Raw genomic sequence first — 27792 nt, forward strand, 5'->3', positions numbered from 1 at the left:
TCGTAGATCTTCGTCAGTGGGGTGGGAGAATATAGAATTGTTTCACAAACCCATCTTATTTCAAATGAACATATGTGAATGAAAATATCAAATGCTGTGGAGCAGTGCTCATGTAATAATTATTACATGAGCACTGCTCCACAGCATTTGATATTTTCATTCGCATATACTCATCTCTTGGCAGATGGCACCCCTATTGCATCAGTGCTGACACGACCATAACATAGGTGCCCAATTGAGGCCACAAACAAGTGGCTTATTTAGGGCTACTTGGCAAATGCATGCAGTGGCTAGATCTAAACAGAGGACAGCTTGGTTCAGAATTTGACTCTCAAGAGCGAGTCTTGGGAGGCCCAGCAGATGACCTCAGTTAGGCCACTGTTCACCCTTGGTCTAAATCAGCCTTCCCCAATTCAGTGCCCACCAGATATTTTAGCCTATAACTCCTATCAGCCCCAGCCAGCACAGCAACGGTGGTCAGGGATGATGGGCACTGAAGTCCAAAACATCTGGAGGGCATGAGGTTGCAGAAGGCTGGTCTGCATCACAAACAATATGTGACCATCAGAAGAGACCTGAAGCTGGATGAGAACACCGGTCCATCTAGTTTAGTCTCCTACATCCCACCATAGGCCTTTAGGAACCCAGCAAGGAGAGTTTGAAGGCAACAGGTCTCTGCTGCTCTCTTACTTCCTCGGATATTCACTGTAAGAATAAGCAACAATTCATGAACGAAAATTCATCAAAATCTGCACTTCGATGAATTTTGCAATGCAGTTCTCTAGCCAAGCTTTGTGTTTGAAAATGCATATAAGGTTTGCATAAAAATGCACATATTAGTAAAAATGGTGTAAAAATGCATTATACTGGGAACATTGTGTTGCAGACATGTGTATATTAGGCAAAATTGCATACCAAAACAGTTGAGTGGTATCCAACTAAAGTGTCAATGATAAAGCAAAGACTTCCACTCATGCAGTGGGATTTTCCCCTTACCTCTCTTCCCTCTGCACCCCCCCATCTGCTCCAGAGAGTTGGGGAGACCTTTAGAGCAGATTTAGGGGGTGCATGGTGGGGAAAACGAGGAGAGAAAGTTCCTTTGGGAAAGTGGAAATCCTTGCGCCAACAGAATGAGTTGCACAGCTCAACTTTTGAGACAACCATACACTGGAAGAACTTGGCACTAAAATGCTGATGAATTTCCAGAATGGCTTTTTAAATAAGAATAATTTTAACAATTGCAAGCTGGTGTGGAAATGTGGAGAACCAAAGTTAAGCCTGAAAAAATGAGGAACAGTGAGGAACCGAAATTGACAGATGCTTCCATTGACAGATGCCTTTGGTCTCACTTCCCGGAAATGAGACAAGATTCCAAGACCCACCCCACTCTGGATCCCTCTCCCTCCAAATTGTCATCTATGCAGCAGGGATTGGAAACTGCTTGGAACAGCAGGCTAGAAATTCATTCGGCTGCTTCCGGGCAGTTTTGGAAAGACAATGCCTAGCAAGAGATGGTGGGCCAGATCAGGGAAAGAATCAAGGTGTTCACAAGGGAATCAGGTGCTGCAAGAAACAACCAGGATGAGTTTCCAAGCTGGTGCCCACCAAAGGTTTTGGACTACCAACTCTACCAGCCCAGCCAGGGCTGGAAAGGACTAGGCTGGGAAAGGCTGGCCTAGGAAAATGCAGGCAGAAAGCAGAAATAGTTCCTTCCCACTCCTGACAGCATTTCAGGTCCTCCCTGACTCCTGCCCTCTCTCTTTGACCTGACAAAATGCAAGCCACTTGGTATATCCTATGCACCCAACTAGCCCATTTTTGGGGGACATTGCCAATCCTTGTTCCTGACAAAACCCTGCCCCTATTTTTTTGCCATTTTGAAAGCTGCTCTATTCTGTTAGCGGGTGCAAAGATGCACATGCTAGAATTCTTCGGGTTTCAAATATCTCCTGCATCTATTGTTTTAATACATCAGATGGGAGGTATCTGAATGCCAGCAGTGGGGTGGTGAGTGTGTCAGACCAGGGTCACCAAAACACCATCTGGAATCCCCACTCGGACCTTCTCTTAGCTTTACCTTTCTGAGAGTTCTGCCATGAATATAAAACGGGAGGGGGGCACGAAACGCCTTGGAGGTAAAGAGGAGTATATACCTAGTGAGTAAAAAAATTGTGCACCAATCACACACATGTGTGGATGCAAAAATCCCCAAGACCATTTTCCCCTTCACTGCCTGCACCTGGGTAGCAAATACGGGCTGTGTTTTGCGTAACACCTACTCTCCGACAAATACGAGAATTCTCTAGCAAAACCCTGTAGGCAACCCCCCCCCCCTTAGTTGGAAACAGCAGCGCAGTCCTGGGCATGTTTACTCAGAAGCAAGTCCCACTATATTCAGTGATGCTTAGTTTAAGGCAAGTGGGTAAAGGATCACAGCCTATCTCCCCTTAAGTTCAATGGGGTTTACTCCCTACAAGAACTAAGTGTGTGTGTGGGAATCCAACCCAAATATCCTACCAAAACACTCTCACAGAGCAATTCCATCTGTATTTATTGGCAACTAAGTCTCAGTAGGCTTGGTGGAATTTACTCCCGTGTAAGTGTGCATAGGACAGCAAGCTTAATTATTCTTTTAAGTCAACTGCTATGGTCAGGTTAATGGGCAGCAAGCAACAGTGGGCAGTGGAAGAATGTACAGCACCTCGGGCAATGACGCCTGGGGAAAGCAGAGGCCTGTTACAAGCAGTACCCAAGAATGTTCCAGTTTTCATCTGTGAAATGTCAGTGGGGACATTAAATGGCTTCCTACTTGCACAAAGACGGATTTTTTATTTTTTAAGTCATCCAGGAGGGCCTTCAAGTTAAGTGTGCTCACAGGATAATTTCCTTTCTGGATTCATGAGCTGGGATCGGGAGGGGGGCATTTCTGTAAACCACCAGGCAGTGATCCCACTAAAGCAGAGGTGTGTGTGTGATGGGGAAAGGTAAGATCTACAGACAGCCTCAAGGGAGCTTCCTTTAAGATAAATGTAAAATCGCATTGCAAAATGGCATCGGATTTAAAGATGTTTAGCTATGAACCAGGATATATCAGTATACCTATTATAAGATATAGGTAACTGCAAGGAAATAGGATGTGGTCTGAAACACTGGGATGGGGGGCACCACCCCATCACCCCCATCCTAAACAACACCCAAGAAAGGAGTCAGCTGCCATGCTAAATTCTGAGGGACACAGACATACATTGAATTGCCAGTCCACTTATAGACAGGGGAGGAGACTGGGGGAACCCCTCTTCATTGGGAGAGGAAGAAACCTGATCATATATCTATGTCTGTCTATATAGCCAACTTTTTGGGAGAATCAAAGGTATTGGGGGTGTGTGGGGAAGCCATATATCCTATACATTCACTTATCCACTGTAGAACTGTCACTTTCCTCCAAGAGTTTCCCCCGGTTGATTTCAGCCAAAACGAAAGACCCAACCACCATCCCATTCCAGCCCCTCGGTGTTCAGAGTTGGTGGCAAGCAGTACACCTACCTCATCTCTCCAGCGGAGTGTGCTGCAGGGGCCGGATCCAGCGAGCCCCAAAGGCACAGCAAATTCCCCTCCTTTCTGCTGTCGCTCCTAATGGATTGTTAATCTAGAGCCCCTTGCTAGGTCTTCAGCTCCGGGGTCATTGCACTCCCCAACGCGTCCCCATCCATTCTGGAAGAGGCAAAAAAAAAAAAAGCCAACTAAAAAACCCCTTTTTTTCTTCCCCAGTTTGTGCGTTCAGAGCTGGTGGGGGAGATGGAGAGAGCCAGGCGGCAGCCTTCCAATCCTGTTCTGGGAGAAGAAGGTCACCCGTTAATCTGTCTCAATGACACGCAGAATTACCTCAAGATGATTTAATCAGAGAGGCCTGGGCAAGGAGGAGAGACGCTGGCTGGGAGACTCCAGGCCCCACAGGGTTAATCTCTTGGAGACTGAGGCACATGGTGGGTCCATGTTGCCCCCTGCCCCCCTCCCCACATGCACATCTGCCGGCATCTGCTCTAAACTTCCAAGCTCTTCCATGTGTTGTGTGGGACAGACTGAAATGCTAACCGTCAACTAGAATGAGAAAGCAATTGTAATTTAAAGGGGAGAGTAAGACACAATTCCTGACCTGAGTGGGGAAAGGTGTCTGGATTTCTGCTCCTCCAGAGAACCAGGACAGAACCTGTCTACCCCAACGGCCCGAGTTTCGCTTTCCGCACCTAGAAAAAGGCCTGAATGACACCTACCGAGAGGAGAGATTAAGAGTCTATATTTACGCCTGCTTATGAAGGAGATAGGAGGAGATGTGCTCACGGAGAAGGCAAGTGGAAGAGAAAGGAGAGGGCCGGCCGAGAGAAGGCATTCAGTGGTGGCCCTCAAAAGGAGTTGGGTGCTGAATGCCTGAGGAATGATGCTAGGAGACACTAGGGTCCCCACCTTGTTTGGTGCACAGGGCAGATTTGGAAATGGAAAAAAGCATCATGGGCTCCACAGAATAGCTACTTCACAGGACCAAAGTGAGTGATGCTCAGAACCAGCCCATTCCAAAGACAGGTAAAACATCTGCACCTCTCTTTTCCCCTCCAAAAAACCAAAACAACACAAAACAACAGGCCAGAAATCAAGCAACAGTTCCCAACCCCAAAGAGGCAAAACATCCTCTCAAAATCCCAATATTCCTCAAACGAAAGGAAAAGCAGGCAACAAACCAGAGCAGGGAAAGAACCCCCAAACAGAGCCTAAAGCATTCTGGGGAAGAGGAAGTAAGCGGTCAGGAGAACTGAACTGAGCTTTCCAGTCAGATCAGCATCCCCTTCAACCCAGGTAAAAGAATTTCCAAAACATCAGCTATAAAAAAATAAAATTTTGGAGGGGCGCCAGGGTCTTGACTTGTAGGGGCAGGGGTGCCAACTTAAATAAAATGTATCATTATATATTGATATATCACAGTGTTTAGCTGGTGATATATCACAATGTTGAAAACCAGATATCACCCAGCCCTATTCCTCAGTCACCAAAATGTCTTGGGCCATAACTGTCTACATTAGGTCTGCCATAGCTGGGATTTGTCTGTCAAATATAGCATCTGGGCAGAATTATTGAGTATTGGTTATAAATTTCCAGGAAAACCCAGCTGTATGGCAGACCATATCAGGAGTTGTTTCTTTTAGCGAATTTCCCAAAAATCCGCTAAAAGAACTTCATTTTTGTGCATAGATTTTGCACAAAAAGCTCAACAACTTTGCCATAAAACAAAAGCTCAACTTCTGTGTCCGGATTTACACTTTTTGTAATTTGGCAACCCTAGATATCATGCAAGAGTAAAGTAAGGGGGGGGAGGCAGTCAACTCTTAGAAGGGGAATACTATACCCTGGAAGGGGGGCACCCTCCTTTTTGGTCAATAACATTGGTCAATAGGATGCCAGAACAACAAGGAGCTGTGCATCGCAAAATCAGTGGATTTCCTGTAGGAATTAACTTTTTTGAAAAGAATTTTTATGTTTTTCCATTTTATACATTTCAATAATTTTACAATCATTTTAACATTCCGAAACTCAACTTCCTTCCCCCTCTTTCTGCAGTTCCTTAAATTTATTTTTTATATTTTCTGCACATTCCAAATTAACTTAACCATTTATTCGTCTGCTTTAAATGTATACTCTTATAAAACTGCAGGTTATTACAACAATCCTGCCAATGTTCTTATCTGTTTACAGTTTGTTTGCAAATATTCAATAAACCATTTCCATTCTTTTATTAAAAAGTTCGTTATCTTGATTTCTTATTTTTCCAGTAAGTTTCGCCCTTCCTATTCCTACAGGAATTATCACCCTCAGAATAACACTTGCCTGGTAGACTGAAAACAAACCCATTCCTCATGAAAAGTCTTTGAGAGGGTGCCATTTGCCCAGTGTAAACTCTGTGGCTAGAGAAGTTTTTGAGAACCTCATCTAAGACCACCACAGCCCTGCAGTGATGCACAGAATGGTACAACACTAAACTCTTCCTGCAAGACACCATCTTGCCTTCTATGTAGAGACTGAAAGGGACTCCCTTTCACTGCACTGGGGCGGAAAAATTCTCAACCCAGTTCTGAGGCCACGATGGTACCAAGTGAATCGTAAATCGCTTTGTGGTCTATGAAATATTCTAAGTCCAGAGACAGGGAGAGGATAAAAGCCAGGAAAATCTGCAGACTACATTTAAACCTGTCTCCAGCCACACAGGGAGGGGAGCGGGTTAAAAATAGCAATGGTTAACCTGTTGGTTATAAATAACTACTTAGCCAGTGTTGTAAACGGCTCGAGGATTATTAATACATATGGAAGGTTTTAATCACTTAGTTGCTTACTGCCAGAGTTCAGGTAAACGATGTCTAGAGGCATCTGCTTCAACTGCAATTTGCATTTGTGGTTTCAGGGATAAATGCAGTCTCCCTCTTTTCCTAATCTGCATGCATGGCACATGTATTGATGCAAGGAGAGGGTCGTGGAGATCCTCAAACCAGGACCCACCATGCTGACAATAAATAGATCACTGGTACTTAAAACATTTCTGCTTTTGTGTATCCCATTCAGTATGTTTCTGGGTGCAATTCAAAATATTGGCTTTAATCTAAAAATCCTAAGGTGTTCATTCCTGTACAAATATTTCCCTTTGAGGTCTTGCATTATGTTGCTCTCCTCTTCTGACATTAGAGCATCATTCTTAACATTATTCTATATTTATTTATACAGTGGTACCTTGGGTTACATACGCTTCAGGTTACATATGCTTCAGATTACAGCCTCCGGTAACCCAGAAATATTACCTCGGGTTAAGAACTTTGCTTCAGGATGAGAACAGAAATCGTGCAGTGGTGGCACAGTGGCAGCAGGAGGCCCCATTAGCTAAAGTGGTGCTTCAGGTTAAGAACATATTCCGGTTAAGAACGGTCCTCTGAAACGAATTAAGTACTTAACCCGAGGTACCACTGTACCCTGTCTTTTCCCCAACAGGGAGTCAAAGTGGCTTGAAGATAAAAATAAGAACAGCCAAAACATTTTAAAAAATCAATAATTTAATACAATTATGGCAGTGGACAAAGATGTATTCTAACTTTTGAATAGATGGTTTTGGTAACAGAAAAGGGGGGGGGGAATGAAACATACAGAAACAATTAAAACATTACAATAAAAACTGCTTGGCACCAAGCCCTTTCATTAAAAGCAGTCAGTTCCACAAAGCCCGTTGGGACAAGGAAGTCTTCACCTGCCATCAGAAGGACGAGAAGGAGGAAGCCAATAGGGAGGGAGTTCCAGAGTCTGGGAGCAAACTTTGCTAGTTTCATTCTCAAGAGACAATGGAATACATCTCTGAGTGTGAAGTTAAGCAGTGTGTATGGAGATCCTGGGCTACCCAGATGAAAAGACACACACACCCCAGCTTCGCTGATGTGGTCCAAATAATAATAATAATTTATTATGACCATCTGGCTGGGATTCCCCAGCCACTCTGGGCGGCTTCCAACAAAATATTAAAATACAATAGTGCGTCAGACATTAAAAGTTTCCCTAAACAGGGCTGCCTTCAGATGTCTTCTAAAAGTCAGGTAGTTGTTTTTCTCTTTGACCTCTGTTGGGAGGGCGTTCCACAGGGTGGGTGCCGCTACTGAGAAGGCCCTCTGCCCGGTTCCCTGTAAGTTGGATTCTCACAGTGAGGGAACCGCCAGAAGGCCCTCGGTGCTGGACCTCAGTGTCCGGGCGGAACGATGGGGGTGGAGACACTCCTTCAGGTATACTGGACCGAGGCCGTTTAAGGCTTTAAAGGTCAGCACCAACACTTTGAATTGTACTCAGAAACGTACTGGGAGCCATTGTAGGCCTTTCAGGACTGGTGTTATGTGGTCTTGGTGGCCGCTCCCAGTCACCAGTCTAGCTGCCGCATTCTGGATTAGTTGTAGTTTCCGGGTCACCTTCAAAGGTAGCCCCACGTAGAGCGCATTGCAGTAGTCCAAGTGGGCGATAACCAGAGCATGCACCACTCTGGTGAGACAGTCCGCGGGCAGATAGGGTCTCAGCCTGCCTACCAGATGGAGCTGGTAGACAGCTGCCCTGGACACAAAATTGACCTGCGCCTCCAAGGACAGCTGTGAGTCCAAAATGATCTGCTAGGTGCCTACCCTGTTATTCTTTTGGTGTTTGGCATACTTTGCAATGGCTATTTTAAGCAAAATGAATTTTATCTTGTTTTAAAACTGGAACGGTATCTCCCCTTTGAAGATGGATCTTGGCATAAAGTTGATGAAGCCGTGTTCTTTTAAGTTAGCCTTCCGCACCTACTGGTCTCCAGCTGTTTGGACTACCACTCTAATCAGCCCCAGGCAGCACAGCACAATTGCAAGGAATCCTATCCGGATGTTTTAAAACAGACTTTGCAGTCTATTGCATCTTTAGGTCTCAGTTCAGTAAAACAAAATTTTTGTTCCTGTGAATTTCTTGAGCACCACTTCTAAATTCACGAGAGTGTGTATATGTTGCAATGGGAGAGGAGCTCTTTGCTAGATTTCACTGGAACTGCTAGCTGATCACTCCAGCTGTATACTTTGCTTAAAATAACTAACACTTCTGCAGCAACTACAACACGAGTGGGGAAAGGCAAGGCTGTCACCTGAAATAATAATAATAATAATAACAACAACAATAATAATTTGTTTATATGCCACCCATCTTACTGGGTTCCCCCAGCCACTCTGGGCAGCTTCCGACAAATTAAAACATCATAATAAAAAAATGCAAGAGTTCGATTTGTAAAAAGCAGATTTATAGGAAGACCTCAGCCTCAGAGTCAGTAGGTAACTTCATCCTAGAATCAAAGAATTGTAGTGTTGGAAAGGAACCAGGAGGATCATCAAATCCACCCCCCTTGCTTCACAAAGAAGGATGTTCCTACATGTTTAGAGGTTCCCTGTTCTTATTACGTACATACACATTTTAGGGCTGAGCTCTGAAGACACAGCCCACGTTTCAGTGCTAAGTCCAGGCCAAAGTGAAGCTTTTGGAAGATGTGGAAATTTATCAGCATTGACTGCTTGTACTTTACTCGACAATAAAGTAGGCAGACGAGTAAGAAGAGACAGGACAAATAAACATGATAAATCTCAATGCTAGACAAATCCACACGTGGAGAAACAGATGGGGAAATCATTTAGGGTCGCTGAATGAACCCCCAAGGATGTTTGGAGGCTGGAATGTGCTTGGTTAGGGTAGCCTTCCCCAGCCTTGGAGGGCTCTGTCTATATTAAGCAAAAGCTCCCATCAACCCCAGCCAGCACTCCACGCAGTCCAAGATGCGTAGAGGACCTGGCTGTGGAAGGCTGGTTTAGGAGATGAGTTGACTGATTATTGCAGTGCGGTTTTGTCAGCATTTGGCTAATAGCATGCAGAAGAACCGATATTGCAACCCAGGAAGCAAGATTATTCTATATTTAGTTCCCTCCTCATTAAAAAAAAAAGTTAGCAGTTTATAAACTTAAAAGGAGTTCACTGTGTGCGTACACAGTCCCACACAGAAGCAGGGAAGGTTGCAGTTGATTGCTCCCACCTTGAATGGACTGTTTCCAACAACCTCTCCATTTATTAACTAGTGCACAGGTCCCAAGAAGCTACTTGAAAAGACAGGTGGCATGTGCATTACACCGATTGCAAAAGTTCTCCAGCAAGCGACCTTCGTAAGCTGCTCCTTGAGCAAACTGGGCCCATCATCTCTGACCGCTGAGTGGTCTCGTGGATCCTTAAGTAGAATCGCAATCTATACACAGCTGTTTTCTCTGAGCTTTGTGTATTTACTCAGTATCTGGAGAATGGCCAGGTTTTTGGGGGGAAATCTGAGAAATGACGAATATTCCACCCTCTGCAATGGGGAAAAGAGGCTCAAGCACCACTCAAGAGAACCTTTCAAAGCTCATTTTAAAGACAAATTTCCTCAGCCCAAGGGCTCATTGGTAGATGTTGGTCTTCTACCGTTGCCAGCTATGGTTTGGAACTTCTCACGGGACAGAGAGACACTGGTTTCTTTCTTCCTCCCCCATTATCCAGATCGATGCATTTCCCATCCATGTTTTTCCCTTCCTTCTGCAGTCATCTCCCTCCTTTCCTAGCCACAGCTCCTGGATATTGGAGCATTCGGCGTAACAGAGACCATCTGTCCCATCTAACTTGAAGAAATGAGCAAAATATGAGTTAAAACCCCCCGGCTAATTGGTGAAAAGATCAACATGCTCTGCCAGTAATATGGTAATTCTGCAGAGGCGGTACTGCACAAAGTGTTTCTGCACAAAAGGGTCTGTAGAAATGAACACCTGCATAGTGGGATTTCAAACTGCAAAACTTACAGTTATCTTTGTGCCACATTTCGGTGAATCTGTTTGAAGAAGTTGCTCTATCAGCCTCATCTATGCCCGTTCACATGCTGAAAGGGACTTGGTCGATTGCATCAATTCAATTAATGTTGACATTTCTGCCTTGCACATGAATTAAGTTGAATTAGGATTTGTATTTTTTCCCCTCCAGATAAAGGCAAAACCAACCAGATGTGAAAAGCTTGGCCACACCTTGGAATGAGTGGTATTCTCTTCAGCTCCTCCTCCACTGCTCTTTTAAAAAACTAGCACCAATTCAGATGGGCTCCATTGAAACCTACAGCATATTGATGACACTGTAGCTCTATCAAAACTTCTGCTGCAAGAATCAAGCTCATCTGGAATAGTGAACATTCAAAGGCAGAGAGTTTTGTATGCTGGTTGAGAGTCCAAATATGGCTTGGCACTACAGTACTATAGGCCAATTGGGGGGATTAATTATCTCGCTCTTCGGCTGGGTCTCCTCTTGTGTTACAACTTCCATACCTTTTTGGAAGAACCTCAACTTGGAATTGAATGAATTGGAGACCTGGAACACAGGACTTTGGCATGCCTGCGTCATTCAAGATGAAAACATAATGGAGTGCAAAAGCTATGGCTCCCTCTTAACCCTCCCTTTGGAGTTCAGAATCTCTAGGATTGTAATGGTTCTCTCTAATGGACTGGGATTCCTTGCCCTCTCTATTTCTATTTTGGGGTTGAACTGTCTGAAGATAAGGGAACAAAACCTGGGACTGAAAAAACGCCTTGGAATCGCCGGAGGAATTCTCTTCTGCATTTCCGGAATGGCAACCCTCGTGCCCGTCTCCTGGGTTGCCTACAACGTAGTGCGAGAATTCTGGGATAAAACTGTGCCAGAGATTGTCCCAAGGTGGGGATTCGGTGAAGCATTATTCCTGGGCTGGTTTGCTGGGTTTTTCCTCATACTAGGTGGGTTTCTTCTGATCTGCTCAGCTTGTTTCCTACAAACCCAAACAAAGTCCAAGCAGTTTGCTGTCCACCGTAAGCCAGAAGTGCGAAAGGATCCCAGGTTACAAAGTCATCATCAGTACTTGCCACCTAAAAATGCAGACCTTGTAATCTGAGCTGCCTGCTAAAGTCTCTTTACAGGTTTCATGAGAACCATTTGAGATGGCCAGAATGGCTTATATCTGACTGGCTGGAAACTGAGTTATTGTCTAGGATCCTTCCAAGCATCCTTTATGGAGCACTTTTTTTTGAAAAATATGCTTGGGAAAACGAACATTCTGTACTTACATGTGTCATACCATGCTGTGCGGCATTTTCAGTGGCAACAGGGATACCCATCTCAATGACTGCAATGTGGGAAACTTAAACATGAATGCATAGAAATAAATTGTTTTCCTTCAAAATTCACTAGAGTATTATTAATATATTAAGATGGGGACAGGGGGAATGGATGCAGGATTAGAATCCCCGTTCTTTCCTGTGCAAGACTAATTTTTCCTCAGTCTAAACAATCAGGAAAGTGGCTGTTTAATGACATACCCCTTCATTGGAAAGAATTTTTGTCAAGGAGACTGACTGTAGTTATGATATCCAATGTCAATAGCAAGGTATCAAGTTTTATTCAACAGGCATTGTCAAACCTTTTAAGGAGTACTTAATTGCACTGTAAAAAAAATGAAACGTTTGTTTGCTTTTCACATGGATCAGAAATCTCTGTCTTTTGAGACAATACAGTAATAGGGTTTTGGGGGAAATGGCTAAATTGACACTTCTCAAATAGAAGCATGAAACATAGAGAAAAAGACCTTGCGAATTAGTTTCATTATTTGTGGTGTCTCTGCTACTGACTTCACCTACTAACTGTGCAATCTTATACTGGTCTGCTTAGAAGCCCACCCCACCTCGAACTCAATGGGTCTTACTCCATTGCAAGTAGGCAAAGGCTTGCAACCTAGGATCCATATGGTAGGTGTTGAATGAAGATGATCTCTTTACTGTTCAACCTACCTGTGCACTGAAGCAGGTAGCAGGTGAGATGAGTACATTGCACACGGCAGTGATTTTGAACTTCAAGAAAGTAATTCTAGATTGAAACTTTGGCAGAAGCTCCTTTAAGTTGCATTCACCAACAACATATAATTCCTTTCTTGGGCAGATTTCAAGGAAAGGTTAGGTAGGCCTGGATCACTTGCAAGCCTGATTCTGTTGATAACACAGATGCTCTCATTTGGGGGCAGGGAGGGGGAAAGAGTTTTATAAGTCTCTCTTCTGAATTCTACAAGTTAATCAGAGCAAAAACAGCATGAATACTTGGATGGTTAAGAGGCCCATGGTTAGGCTCCTGGTTAGTCCTGGCAACACCCAAACCTAAAATGTAAAAAGTAAAGGCAAGCAACATTTTCTCCAGGAGGCTTGTTGTTGTTGTTTAGTTGTGTCCGACTCTTCGTGACCCCATGGACCAGAGCACGCCAGGCACTCCTGTCTTCCACTGCCTCCCGCAGTTTGGTCAAACTCATGCTGGTAGCTTCGAGAACACTGTCCAACCATCTCGTCCTCTGTCATCCCTTTCTCCTTCTGCCCTCAATCTTTCCCAACATCAGGGTCTTTTCCAGGAGCCTTACACCTATGTAATCATAGGGGCCCAGCCTATGTGCACAGCAGTCCACCCCAAACTAACCAGTCAATGTTTTAGATTGACCAAGGATCAGCATCACAGGCTAAATAACGAGGCACACCACAACTGGAAGTAGTGGAGCAATTAATCTATTCTTAGCACCAAAGCAAGTAGGATGCAGACTAAGTCATGTTATATGGCTAATCCAGTGGTGACCTTTGCAAAAAATTATCCAATAGCAAACACTCCCAGTGTTCAAACACAGTTGAGAAAAGGAGAAAGATAAAGTCTAGACCGTGGGTAGCCAAACTAAGGCCTGGATCTGCCCCAATCGCCTTCTAAATCCAGCCTGCGGATGGTCTGGGAAGCTGTGTGTTTTTACATGAGTAAAATGTGTGCTTTTATTAAAAATGCATCTCTGGGTTATTTGTGGGACATAGGAATTCGTTCCCCCCCATATAGTCTGGCCCCCCACAAGGTCTGAGGGACAGTGGACCGGCCCCCTGCTGAAAAAGTTTGCTGACCCCTGGTCTATAAACTCAAAAGAAACAAAGCAATCCACTACAAATTTAAATAGGGTAAAATTCTTTATTGCACATTTAATTAAAACAGAAAAAGGCTTCTCAAATATGTATTTCCATTTACATCCCGATTGCCAATGTATTCCAGTAAAACAAAGATTGCTTAAAAATATTGGCAGTAGACTTTGCCAGTTAAGCAGTATCTTTTTATAAAGGTTTATTATTCCTGACTTCAGAGCCCTTGTCACTGCCAATACTAGCCTGATAATGAAAATTCAGTGATTGGTAATAAAGGAGATATGCTTTGGGAGGTCAGAGAAAGCAGTTTCCTTAGGGGTTTTGTTTTGCATCTCCATTCTTGTTCTGGAATGACTTTTGCAATTCTGTAGTAACTGTAAAATATTGCCACCATCACCATTTCTCCTGATGGCATCAACTGTGTTTTGAGTTGCTAGCATACACAAACGAATGCCTGTATTTTTTACAACCCAGGCTACCAGGTTCTTCTGTTACCGCCACATCAGGAGATCTCTGATGGAAAGGGCCTCAACTTATAGGCTCCCATTTTAAGGTGTTTTTCCACGAAAAAGGTGAATGTGAATTATTGCTCTTAAAATTACCTATGACTGTCTGGCTTATTCCCTGAATCAGTCCTGCTTTGATGTCAATGAGGTCCAGTTTAAACAGGCTTCAGGTTACATGCTCCCCATTGTGCTTTAAATGCACTCCCTTGTGTTGGCCCAGTCATATGCAATGACAGCACAACAGCTATCAGCACTGATAACATACTGCTGGCATTGTGACACATGAATAGACCAGCATGTGTGGCAAGTGCATTCAAAATATAACAGAGCGTGCATGGAATGCTCACAATGAGCATATCAAACCACTGTATACTCCATAAGAATTGAGCACAACAGAAGTATATATATACAATATGCTGTGTTTAAAATTTCCGTTTAAAAAAATAAGTGTCTTCCTACCGTGTTCTTGTAGGAAGCCAAGGCAAACGCAGTTATAGGCAACGTAAAACAGTGAAACCTCAAGACATGTTCTAATTTAGTGGCTGCCCATATATGGTGCACACCAGAGGATGTCATGTCCCATTTAGCCCTTTTCTAAGTACAGTTTTGGTTAGGTCTGAATGTGGATTGTCTCAACATAGCATCCCTCTTCCTTGCTCCATTCCAAAAGGTGGTCGGCAGCTGGATTCCACACGCTGGTGGGCCTGTGGTCTCCAGAGCTTAATGCAGTACAGTTGGCAGTTTTTATTTGACAGTGACAGTCGAGGCCCCGTGAATAGATTCCATGACAGCTGCAAATCGGCTGCAGAGATCGTAGGGAGAATTGGGGCGGATCTTGGGTGGTTCTTTCAGAACTATGCCCTCGGAGGAACAATCTAGCAGGCGGGGTAGGAATTCACTCAGTTTTAGCTGCAGGTCCTCTGTAATACAAGAAGAGCCAAATAACAACAACAACAACAACCCAATAGCAACAAATCTATGCTTTGATGTCTTGTTGAAACTAAGATTGTGAAATGTAAGAAGATGCAGGAAAAACTCTGGAATGCTGATCTGTATGTAAATCTGGAAGCTCCCTCAATCATGTTCCCCCTTCTCCCACTCCTTCAAAGCAACATAATGGCACTTACAAGTTAAAATAGGGCACTTATTGACAACTTCACCAAGCACTTCCCATAAACACTCGTGAAGACAGTGTTGCAGACATCACGGATGTCTACAAACCCAACTTGCAAACACTTACAACAGCACCTCATTCTCAGTGCACAGTAAGAGATACCTTTTAAGTTGTACCCAATTCACAACCACCTGCATTTTACAAGGTGGTACTGGTTAGATAAGCCACTTGTCTAAAAGGAAATATTTCTCACCCTAAGCAACTATCTGCAAGTCTGAATTGCAGATGTGAAAAAGTTTTTTCATGAAAGCAGTTCATGAAAGCAGAACACAAGCAAACTCAACTGCAGAAACCAGAGCTTTTGTCTATTTTGAAATAGTATTTTAGGGCCAATACTTCTTCCTGACACCCCCTGCTGGCTGAAGTGAACAAAGTTTAACCAATTTATTAAAATCTAGCAAAGAAAAATGCACAACACATTAACTTCCAGGTCATGTGTGCTTATTTTAATTCACAGTATGTTCAGTAATCATCATCATCATCATCATCTCACACATAGTTGCCTCTTATTACTCCATTCTGCCCCCTGCCCCCGGAATCTCTGGGGTAAAGACTGACATGCCACGTGAAGATTTAAAAGTAAGTTTTCTGATCAGTGTGTACCTTTGGTCACAGGATGTGCCAGGTACAGATGCAACATGTGCAAGTAATTTCTGGCAACAACAAAACATTTTCTATCATTCCTCATCCGAGGAGAATGCTGCTTGGCGTACACAGCAAGCTGCTATAACTGGAACGCCCCATACAAGTATGACTGTTGAGAGGCAGGTGTTACTTCTACTTGCGAACAAGAGGGGAAATGAAAGAATCAAATCCCATATTTTGAACACAAAGATCTAGTAATTCAAGAAGGCAGTCTCTCCAGTAAACTTTAGATGCTGTAGCCCACCAGATGCTGTTGAACTCCAACTCCCAGCAGCCTCAGCCAGCATGGTCAATAGCCAGATATGATAGGAGCTGTAGTCCAGCCGGCATCTGGATGGCCACATTTGCCACCTTGGCTTTAGGGCTAAGCAAAATGCAAATGTTGCGGATTATCTGAATTGTGCAAGGGCATTTTACTGACAGTCTTTAGAAAAACAGTCAGAAGGTACACAAAGACTAGCAATACTAGGCAAGAGATAGGATGATAGCAGCACAGAGTAAGAGGTCCAGGACCCTCTTACCTGGACATGAATTCTTACCATTCATGTCCTTTCCCAGGTAAGCACACCAACGATTTCTCATGACCTCAACGGCATCTAGGTCATCCTTTGAGGTATCATTGCTGATGAGGAGGTGCATGCAGGGGATGATCAGCTCATTCAAGATGTTCACACCTTCATCCACGCTCAACTCATTGCTACTTTCAAACAGAGCTGCTGCAGCATCGTTCAACTTCTGTGGCAAAGCAATATGAGAAAGACATTTATAGGTCTTTGGCAACAGCTCAGCCTGGTGTCTGGCACTTTCCGCAATGCTTCCTGTGGCAAGTTTGAGAGTGCAGCTGAACATTTAGGGGTTTTTGTTTGCTTGTTTTTACATTGCCATGGCAAAAAAGAGCCCAAACATCTGCCAGATATTCCCCTCCCTGCAAAATGCCCCAACCTGAGAGGTTTTCACTAATCCATTCAGGAAACAAAAGATAGAGCACACTATAAAGGTAAAGGACCCCTGGATGGTTATGTCCAGTCAAAGGCGACTATGGGGTTGCGGTGCTCATTTCGCTTTCAGGCCAAGGAAGCCGGCATTTGCCCACAGACTGCGTTCCGGGTCATGTGACGAGCAGGACTAAATTGCTTCTGGTGCAACAGAATACCGTGATGGAAACCAGAATGCACAGAAACAATGTTTACCTTCTCGCCACAGTGGTACCTATTTTATCTACTTGCACTGGCATGCTTTCAAACTGCTAGGCTGGCAGGAGCTGGGACAGAGCGATGGGAGCTCACCCTATTGTGGGGATTCGAACTGCCAACCTTCTGATTGGCAGGCCCAAGAGGCTCAGTGGTTTAGACTACAGCGCCACCCGCGTCCCTTAGCATACTATAAAGTCAAAGAATGGAGAAAGCAGCACCCATATAAGAGCCAAGACCACCAGAAAATTAAAACTATGCAAGGAAGAGCAATGGCACTGTGAGGAGAACAGTGTATTAAAGCAGTGAACTCCATTTCTATAAAGAATTGGATCTGCACATGAGAATAAGATGGAAAACAAAGCAATGATTTGGAAGTGGATCATTCTACCAGCAAGCTCCTTGAAGGGGTGGTGGGAGGGGAGAAGGGGTTAATACCAACCAAGAGACATTTTCTTCTGTACAGAGCAATTAAAGATGCATTGGCGCCTCTGTTGGCTCCCTTCCTCCGCAAGGTCAGATTGCTCTGATAGGCATACACCAGATAGGTCAGAGCTTCATAGTACCTTATAAGAATAGGAAAGAGGGTGAGAGTTGCAATCTTCGAAATTAAAACAGGTTGTGCATGCAAACATTTACTGCAAACTACAGCAGCCATTCATAGCTCTTATACTTGCTTGGGACACATGGCTATACCCAGTGCTTTTTTATGGGGGTACGCTGGGGTAACACATACCCCTAAGCGTTTTGTGAATCTAATGGAAGAAACCAAAATATTTTAGTTTCTTCTCTAGCACGGTGAATTGTCAGTTCTGTTGCTACCCCCAATGGCAGCCTCATTTCCTGTCACAATGTTTCTTGAATCTCAGATGGAAGCGAGCGTTTTAATGTGTGAAGTAGGAGTTGGAATCTAGCAGAGGAATCGGGAAGATGTTAGTGCACACAACCTCATGTCAATGTGGAAGTGACTGTGAGCTGTGTAATATGAGGTAATGCATGTTCTTTGTACTTTTGTCCATTTACTGTATTTATTTTTTCCTGATTTGAACTATAAAATGGTGATTTTCTTGAGTCAAAATGAGAGTACCCCTAAAAAAGCACTGGCTATACCTACTTAACTACTTCCCTGTGTTCAGAAAAGAAGCCCTTCTGGAATACAAATAACTGGGAAGGGATGCTTTGCTTAAATGAGCTAGGAACATTTTCTCAGTGTAGCCCATGCACCACTCTGTAGGAGGACAGCTGCCTAGTAAGAGCTGGCCCACAAACTAGCACATTGACCAAAATTCACAGGAACACAACTGTATCCTGTTCAGAAGTTCCTGCTCTCCCCTCAGTGCATGAGGGATTACCACAAGCATCCTAGCACCACCCTTCTTCACCATCCTTATGTGTCCATTAGAATAAGGCTTGTCCAAGCTTGCTGGAATCTTACTGATTCACCTCTCCAGACAAAATGAAACCTTTTGAGCCAAAGTATTCATGAGAAGATACAGATGCGGAAGTGGAAACATCATGTATTTTAATATTTTGCTGGAAGCCGCCCAGGGATGGATGGGGGATAAATAATAAATTATTATTATGATTATACACAGTGGAAAAGTAGTACAGTCATACCTCGGGTTAAAGTTGCTTCAGGTTGAGCGTTTTCGGGTTGTGCTCCGCGGCGACCCAGAAGTAACGGAACACGTTACTTCCGGGTTTCACCTCTCGCGCATGCGCAGATGCTCAAAATGACGTCACGCGCATGCGCAGAAGCTGTAAATCGCGACCCGTGCAGATGCGGGTTGCGTTCTCTTCAGGATGTGAACGGTGCTCCGGAATGGATCCCGTTTGCATCCAGAGGTACCACTGTACTTCCCCACTCAAGTCGTCCCTAATTTCTACTTGCTATGATGCACCACCACAGATTTCAGCCTTGTGTTGGGTCTAAGAATACATCCACCAATCCTCAGCTACCCTTCAAATCTTCATCACAACCTTTAGAAACAATTTACACAAACTTACTGTTTATTCTGATACAGTTCCAAGCCTGTTAAGAGGTAAATAGATACTTTGCGAAACAAACTGTAGTCTTCGTGCCATTTCTGTGCCGGAAAAAGAAAATGGTCACAATCCATTAATGGTTCAGTAAGTCCCACTTTATTCACACCTGGCTTTTCTCATATTGCTCCTTTTCTCTTGTTGCTTTTGGGCACCACATTTTTCCATCTATAAGACGTCCCCATGTATAAGACGACTTAGTTTGGGGGACTCAATTTTAAGAAAATGAAGGGAGATGGTCCAAAGTTGTTGAGCTTCTCCCCCCATGCAGCTGCGGGCAGAAAACACTCCCTAGATCGTTTCCCAGGTGCAGCGGCATCATGGGAAGTTGCGCTCCCGCCAACTGGCGAGTGCCACTTTTCTCCCCCCCCCCCCCCATCCGTGTATAGGACAACCCCTGTTTTTGGACAAGATTTCTGAGTCAAAAAACCTTGTCTAATACACGGAAAAAATACGGTAATCATCATCATCATCATCATTTTATTTGTATGCCACCTTTCCACAGTTAAAAGAACGCTCAAGGCGGCTTACAATATGAAAAGATTTACAGTTACAAACATAGCAAAGCAGTCATAAAAACAAATAACACACATCAAGACTACATAACCAAACTGAACCATTTCCACATAAAAATATACAAAAAAATAGTAACAATAACAGCAAAAGCTCCTGTCAAAATTTTCCCCAAAATACCCCAGTCCTTGCTGGGCAGCAGCAGAAGCAGCAGTTCTTATGAAGCCTGTCAGGCCCTGCCCTAGGCCAGGTGGAGAGAGGCAGGAATCATAGCCCACTTACTAATTACAAGATACCTATTCCGTGTGCTGCTCTGGTTCGCCAGAAGCAGCTTAGTCATGCTGGCCACATGACCCGGAAGCTCCCTTGGCCAGTAAAGCGAGATGAGCACCGCAGCCCTAGAGTCTTCCACGACTGGACCTAATGGTCAGTGGTCCCTTTATTTACCTTTACCTATTATGCACTTTTTGGGATGCGGGTGGCGCTGTGGGTTAAACCACAGAGCCTAGGGCTTGCCGATCAGAAGGTCGGCGGTTTGAATCCCCGAGACAGGGTGAGCTCCCGTTGCTCGGTCCCTGCTCCTGCCAACCTAGCAGTCCAAAAGCATGTCAAAGTGCAAGAAGATAAATAGGTAATTTACCTTCCGGCGGGAAGGTAAATGCCATTTCCGTGCGCTGCTCTGGTTTGCCAGAAGCGGCTTAGTCATGCTGGCCACATGACCCGGAAGCTATATGCCGGCTCCCTCGGCCAATAAAGCGAGATGAGCGCCGCAACCCCAGAGTCGGTCACGACTGGACCTAATGGTCAGGGGTTCCTTTACCTTTATTATGCACTTTACCCTCATTTTGGGTATATGCAGTATGGCTGTCCGTTGGATTCAGATGAATCCTGACGTGAATGTGAAGCAGAATCTCTACAAGACAGCAAAGGGAGCACCTGAAACACTCTGTAGTGTCTCAGCAAGCAAGACACTTTAAAAATGCTGTAGACACATTTCTACTGAAAATGGATGAACAGAATGCTACTAAATTTACCATAATACCTAAATGGGATGCGGGGGGGGGGGGAGGCAGGGCACTCTTATTTCTGCTACTGTTTTATGTGTGGAACAGATTTTATCCAGGATAGGGGACAGGGCAAGAGGAAATATAGACATCTCAGAGAGAGCGAGTAACCCTCAAAACACAGCTCTGAAGAAACTAAGTGATCACCACTTATCTGAAGGAAACAGATTTTACTTTTTTGGTCATAAGAGTAGCATTTGCTCACCTAACTATTAGGCTGCAGCTTTGACACAAAGATATAAACCAGACCTAAAACTTTAGAGCTAAGGCTCCTTACCTTATACTCTTCCATGTCCACCTCATCAGGTCCAATCTCTTTCAACTTAGCTCGAGCTACCTTCATAATGCTAATCGATCTGTTCACGGAAAGGAGGAGAAAGCTAAGTGAAGGGACACCCAAAAGCCAGAGAATGTCAACTGAAACATCTCTTAGATTTAGCTTGTTTTGATATTACATCTATATATTTTAGAAATGCAAGCAGCGCGGACTTGCTGGAAGCTGCCTTCTTGGCCCATTGAGGGGGAAATGCAAGTTAGAAATGGAGAGCTAAAACACAGAACAATAAAAATCTCTTTAACCATCTAATACTGATCAGTGCTACCAAAGTCACTGAACACCACTCCTACCAAACAAAGCCCCCATATAGCACTTTCAAAACAATTCTGTGCCCTTCCTTTATTCACACAGAAGACATTCCAGCTTACGTGTTCTGAACAAACCTTTCATCATAGCTGAGGTTTTTGTCTGCAAACTGCTCCAGAAGAGTCCGTTCCACCACTTGCTTTGGCGCATTGTTCTGCAGGAAGTAAACTAGGACGTGCTGAAGCCGGGGGTCATTTTGTGGTGTTGGAGTCTCTGTTGACAGCGAGTACAGCCTGGAGTATTCTTCATGGAATGCCTAATAAAGCCAAGAATTAGAACAATATCAGCCTGACAATTATGAATCCACAATGCAAGCAATTCTTAGACTTTGAGGGACATTCTTATCAAAAAGCTGCTCATGACCAACTTAAGCTGGATGTGCTGAAATTAAAGTCCTATGAAGCCAAGCAACTGCAAGGTCTTGCTCTGCAGATGACCGTCATGAGGGCCTTGCTCCAACCATGTCAAAGTAGCTCCTTGGAATTGGTACGCAAAAGCTAGTGCCATATGATCTAGGCAATACCAAGGATTTTATTCAGCGCACAACTCCAACAACAGGAACAAACTGATCTCTACAATTGTTGTGATCTTTTCTGTGAACTGCCCTGAGACTCCGGGTATAGGACGGTATATAAACTCAATAAACATTAATAATAATAATAATAATAATAATAATAATAATAATAATAATGATGCAAGTTTTGCTTCTGACGGCAGTTGGCACTTTAGCCTGTTTCCAGAAGGCTGCAGGGCTACTAAGAAAATTCCCAGCTCATTGGCCTTCACCAATCATTCAGTGGATTTCCTGAAAGATGGGCAATTTCCACCTATCCACTTTGAGACAGCAAGATTTCTTGAGATGTCCAGAACCTGAGCTAGAAACACGAGTCCTCATTTGGAGAATTCTACAGCTGAGAAACAGGCTCAATGGATACCAGACAAAAGATTTCTTAACAATATACATACACAAATGCATCGTTTTATTTATATGTTGCCTTTCCAAGGTTAAAACCACACTCAAGGTGGCTTACAACATGTAAAAAAAACCCTGCACAATTACAAATATAACAAAAGTGGTCATAAACAATAAATAAAACATCAAAAAGTACAACCGAATTAAAGAATTTGCAGAAAAATCATAAGATCTAAAATAAATATACAAAAATATCAATAAAAGCAGCAATCCCTGCCCCCTCAACCCCTAACAATACCCCCAAGCAGGGGAAAAAGCAGAATAGGATAAATGGTTATCTCTAGGTTCTAAGTTTTCTAACTACAGGGAGAAGCCCTCCTTATGTAGAGGAGGGATGAATGAAGGAAAATCAGGATGCCACCCTCTCTAGGACTAGAAAGAAGCTTCACAAGCCAATCCAGTGCTTCCCTTGGTCATGAGAAGACCACACCTTGTAATATATATATCTAATAGCGGTAGTGGAGGGAGCTGCACTTTGGTGAGCATCCAATAAACTTCTACTCAGAGTGGAATGTTTATGCTTTAAGAGCAGCAGCAGTCTTGTTATCTCAGTGGAGGACAGATATTAAGAAGATTCCTGGGAAGACCTGCTTCCTCAAAGTGGATGGGGGAGCAAGCAACGTCACAGGATATCAACCTCTTGCGATGGAACAAATGATCTCTGCAATCAAGACATCGCAGGGTGGAAAAACAAAGGAACAGCCTTGTGACATCCGTAGCCAATGTTTCATTGCATTTCTCTGCTGCCAAGAGGCCAATGTGTACAATAGTACCTTAACTAGCCCTGCTTCAGACCCATCCCGATCAAAGGTTTGACGGGCTTTAGCAATAGCCAGGATCACACCTTGCATGGCAGGACTGAGCATCATCTGACAGAAAGAAGAAAAAAGAAAGATGGAGAGAGGAAAAATGAAAAATGCTACACGATGAAAGAGTCGGAACAGGTAAGAGCTAAGACATGCAGAGTCCAGAGTCAGGGTTCTATCTTCTTCCATATCTGGGGCCTTCCAGATGTTTGAATTCTGAACTGCAACTCCCATCAGCCCCAACCAGTATGGTCATGGAAGCAACCAGCTGAAGATTGCCCTTCATGATTGTTAAGTTACTTTGATCTGTTCAAACATTTGTTCACCCCTCTACCAACTATGACTTAAGTGTCCACATATGCATTGAGAGGGTCTAATGAAAGATGAGCAGGAATTAAGGGCAATTAAGGGGATGCAGAGATACATCACCCAAGTCCTGACCCATGCCCGTTTCCTGTATGGGATGACAGTGGCATCATGCACAGGTCCACCTACTCCACAGCAGGTTGCTAGCAACTGGCTTACTTAACCTACCAGTCCTCACTCACATGCTGAAAATCCCAAGGCCTAAAACATACTGTCCATTCAATCCAGAGACAAACATGATGGTGCTGTCAGGATTGCTTCCGTGCACAGGAGAGCAGTCAAAAGACTAGGGCTGCTGCCATGTTTTCAGAATGTTATGTGGCTTCACCAGCTGCGGCCTTGGATGGCAAAAAGACCTTGGTAGCTTTAGTATTTTTATTTTTAAGTGAGCAACCTTGGGGAGTACTCTCATGTCAAAGAAACCAAACCACTGGTTGGAAAGTCTACAATCCTAAGCCCCACCATTTGGATGGTTTGAGAGACAGCTCTGGGATGTTTACTTCCAAGCACAACCCATCTGAAATGGGAAAGAGGGCAGTGTCTGGCATCTTCCCTAGTTCGCAATGCCTCAGAATGAAAGATGCTCATCCCCAACATTTTTGCTTGCTGCAAAAAAGACACACAGACACATAGCTGTGTACCTCTTCATTATATCCATCTGCATCTGATCTAACTAGAATCTTTCCCACACTGGGGATATCCACTTCAGAGATCTGTGAGCTGGGTGGGGCAGAAAGCTCCATCCCCTTAGCATCCTGTGGATCTTCTGCCTGAGTGGTGGGGTTTGCTTCTTCTGGGAGGTGCTGCACTGGTTCTGCCTCCTTTGACTGTTGTCACACAGAGATAAGAAAACAGAAAGAAATCAGAAAGGGAAATGAAAGGCAGGCCAGCAAAGCAAAAAAAAAGTTCAAACAAGAGGAGGCAGGGAGCAGAGGCATGGAAAAGGGTGGCTACAAAGGTCCAGAAGCCCAACAATTGCTATTTTCACCTTGTCAAGAGCTGCCAATCCACCAGCCTTCTCATATGCATCAGCTGTCTTGGCAATGGCTTGAGCCGTCTGTTCCTTGGCAATCATGGCATGTTCGGAGGAGAGGGAATGTGCCATCCGTTCAGAGCTGGAGGAACAAGATCTTTCTGAGGAGAGAAAAATAAGCGTAGTGTACAATTTACTCTCTACGTCCAGCAAGACATTTAGAAAAACATGAGAACTAGACAAAATGTTAGAACCTGGGTCGTGCCTGGCCTTGAGCTACAGCTTGTGTGGGAGGGCAAAGATTTATATTCTACCTTTTGAGCAATGCTTCCAATGAGCGGGACAAAAACAGCAGCCTGTGTCTTATAAGTAATGCATTAATAAATCTGGAAGAATAAAAAGATAACAAGGCTGGTGCCAAGGATCATCCTCAGTGAGGGAATTCTACAGATAGCAACCAATCTGCATTACCTCTAAATGGCAGGGGCTTTGGAAGAACCTCTGAAAATCATCTCAATACATAGGGCAAGTCAACACGGGAGGTAAAGTCCACACAGGGCTTCTTATAGAAATTTAAGCACCGGGACTGCCTCGTCACTCTCAGCGATCCAGTAAGCCAGAGGGCTGAACAACCGGCATTGGGAGAGGCACGCAAAGAGATTGACTGCTTTTCTCACCTTGTCCCAAGTCAGAAGAGAGGTCCTGAGACTCTGCTGGTGATGACTGATCCATCTGCGCCATCTTGTTCGACTGCTCCTCCCACTCTGCCACTTCCTGTTCAAGCCTCCAGTTGTCTTCTTGGATGTAGTGCTGGAGCTCCAGAGGCAGAGATTCCACTTCTCTCTGGGTCTGCCCATTAACATAATCTAATCAAAGGGAAAATATCCAGAAGGTGCTGGTGCTTGTTTGCCCCTTGCATCCTACCTCTGAATACTTGTTGGGCTCACTATTAAACCAAAACACTTTGTGAAATAATAGCCTACAGTGAAACCTTTGTTTATTAATACTATGGGTCACCCCTACTTATCTGAGCACCTTGGACAGAAGTTGCAGACAGTTATAGAAATGGATTTGGGTCTACACACCACCCTATCGGGGCAGGGGGGAGCTACACACCCACGGTACGTGGGTGGCACTGTAGTCTATACCATTGAGCCTCTTGGGCTTGCCAATCAGAAGGTCGGCGGTTCGAATCCCTGCGATGGAGTGAGCTCCCATTGCCCCGACCCAGCCCCTGCCAACCTAACACTTTGAAAGCATGCCAGTGTAAATAGATAAATAGGTATTGCTGTGGTGGGAAGGTAAACGGCGTTTCCGTGCATTCTGGTTTCCGTCACGGTGTTCTGTTGCACCAGAAGCAGTTTAGTCATGCTGACCACATGACCTGGAAAGCTGCCTGTGGACAAACACCGGCTCCCTTGGCCTGAAAGTGAGATGAGTGCTGCAACCTCAGAGTCGTCTTTGACAGGACTTAATCATCCAGGGGTTCTTTACCTTTTACACATCCACACACCTACTGCTAAGGCTCAAAATGCAAATGATGTACAAAGGGACCTAGGGAAGGCCCCAACTCCTCCCAAACCATTAGCTCCTAATTTATTACTCCTCTGCTCTGTCAGCACATCGATGCCTGGAGGATTCGTTCAGCTTCTTATAAATTCTTATGCTTATTCTGGTCCATGTCTACATTTAAATTGGGGTAGGGTTGGTTGGAATGGAATTTTATTAAGATGATCTCTGTGCTGCCTTTTGATGCAGAACAATCCTGAACGGGAGATACAAATAAACTGAAGCTGCTTCTATCCCAAACACGCACAACTGGTATGGGGTTTAGAGCCAGTATAGTTAAAGAATGTCAGAAGCAGGACCTGAAAAACCAGGATTCAAAACCCAGCTGGACCATGAAGCTCAACGGGGTGATCTCGGGCCAGTTACTAGGCCTCTCAGCCTAACCTCTAGCACAGGGTTGTTGTGAGGTTAAAAATGGAAGGATGAGCACTATATAGGACACCCGGAGCTCCTTACAGCAAAGATGGGGAATGCATGTAGGAAGTAGGGAAAATAAAATACCTCATTTCAATCCAACTGGCACCCAATGATGGTTTCCAACCGCCAGCATTCAGGGCAAAGACGGTGAGAGGTGGTGAGAGATCAGCTGGACTACTTAGGTGTGCTTCACACCACCTCCCAAACCCCAATGGACTAGATGTCTTTTCAGTGTTCCAGAGAAAAGGAGGAAGATGCCATGAGAGATGGCAATGGTCAACTGCTTGTCTGCATGCTCTTTACTTGTTTTACCCTGCACAAGCTAATTTTCTAGACTGCTCCAGAAGACAGGTATCTGAATAGAGCGTATCATCAACCTGAAGGAAGCATGTACTGGGCTAAGCCAACATCTCTTGTCTCCATATGGATGTTGGCTGTTACTTTGGCCCAGTTAGGATCACTCTCAGCACTCACTCCTGCATTGCAGAAGGAGGTCAAGACATCCTCTCTCTCGTGATTTCAAACAGCATTAAATGCAGGCTAGACATCTTGCACTCCAGTACTGAACCCTTTTTACTGTACCATTTCTATACACAACTAGATGCGTCTAGAAAAACAGTTGCTTAGAAGAGATCACTTAGCCCAAACCCCAAGTCCCTACAGACCTTCCTATACAATCAAGAATCAATCATGAGCCACAAGCAGGGACTGGGTGCATTGCAGAAAAGTGCTTACAGAACCAATAGCTCAAGATCACTCAGACAAATAAGCATTTCAAAGTCCTTACCAGCAGCAGCAAAGTGTGGTAGCTTTTTATTTATGTACATCAGGCAGTAGGCACTGGCGTTCCTCAGGCCTCCAAAAGAGTCCCTCTCCAGTTCTTCCCAAGACGACTCTGTCACAGAGATGTCATTATACTTGAGCCAGCTTTTTCGGGGCTGGTTGTAGATGTAGGCCCAGTAATGGCCAGCGTTGGCCTGGCCTTCATGGACCAAGACAGCATGCAAGTGGTAAGGGACCTGCAAAATATGCACACACATACACAACAGGCTTATTTTTAGCAGGTGAAGTAACAGGACCTCAGGCCAGATTCAGCCAGGCACATTCCCAGCTGTTGTGCCTGTTAAGAACTATCCATTCATACAATCCTGGCTTCACACAGAGAGGGACAGATTCTTTTCTTCCCAGAGTAATATGGTTTTAGTTGGCAGAAAGCAGTGCTTCAGAGTCATTGTGACAAGTGTGAACTTTAAGGGTCAAAGCCCGACTACCCAGAAAACACTTGGCAGATTGACACAGAGGATTACAAACCATTTATTGGAAAAAAACCAGGATTATACAACGTAACTCCACTAATATGATG

The 27792-nt window shown here is 44.3% G+C and overlaps 3 protein-coding genes across 5 annotated transcripts in view; 1 reads left to right on the forward strand and 2 right to left on the reverse strand.

The window, feature by feature from the left end:
• Nucleotides 1-4202, reverse strand: part of LOC310750466 (G protein-activated inward rectifier potassium channel 4-like) — a 34060-nt gene extending 29858 nt beyond the window's left edge. Inside the window, exons 1-2 of the mRNA XM_083588673.1 lie at nt 4154-4202; nt 3544-3711 (exon numbers count right to left, since the gene is read on the reverse strand). The gene's annotated coding sequence lies outside the window, so the exon portion shown is untranslated. The remainder of the gene's footprint in view (nt 1-3543; nt 3712-4153) is intronic.
• A 6223-nt stretch (nt 4203-10425) lies between these two features.
• Nucleotides 10426-11799, forward strand: CLDN25 (claudin 25). Its single transcript, XM_083589262.1, has one exon. The coding sequence runs from the start codon at nt 10799-10801 to the stop codon at nt 11507-11509; it is 711 nt and encodes a 236-aa protein (XP_083445388.1). The 5' UTR covers nt 10426-10798; the 3' UTR covers nt 11510-11799.
• A 1777-nt stretch (nt 11800-13576) lies between these two features.
• Nucleotides 13577-27792, reverse strand: part of USP28 (ubiquitin specific peptidase 28) — a 35658-nt gene continuing 21442 nt past the window's right edge. Inside the window, exons 16-26 of one of the 3 annotated variants that reach the window (XM_083588376.1) lie at nt 27217-27448; nt 25121-25309; nt 24459-24604; nt 24112-24297; nt 23072-23167; nt 21403-21581; nt 20960-21038; nt 19070-19149; nt 17505-17628; nt 16412-16607; nt 13577-14973 (exon numbers count right to left, since the gene is read on the reverse strand). In XM_083588376.1, the coding sequence (XP_083444502.1) occupies nt 14798-14973; nt 16412-16607; nt 17505-17628; nt 19070-19149; nt 20960-21038; nt 21403-21581; nt 23072-23167; nt 24112-24297; nt 24459-24604; nt 25121-25309; nt 27217-27448 (1683 nt within the window). In that variant the 3' untranslated portion in view covers nt 13577-14797. The remainder of the gene's footprint in view (nt 14974-16411; nt 16608-17504; nt 17629-19069; nt 19150-20959; nt 21039-21402; nt 21582-23071; nt 23168-24111; nt 24298-24458; nt 24605-25120; nt 25310-27216; nt 27449-27792) is intronic. The other 2 variants (XM_083588377.1, XM_083588378.1) reach the window with 2 other exon arrangements.

This window comes from Podarcis filfolensis, assembly GCF_964270895.1.
Source record: "Podarcis filfolensis genome assembly, chromosome: 15".
Lineage (NCBI taxonomy): Eukaryota > Metazoa > Chordata > Lepidosauria > Squamata > Lacertidae > Podarcis > Podarcis filfolensis.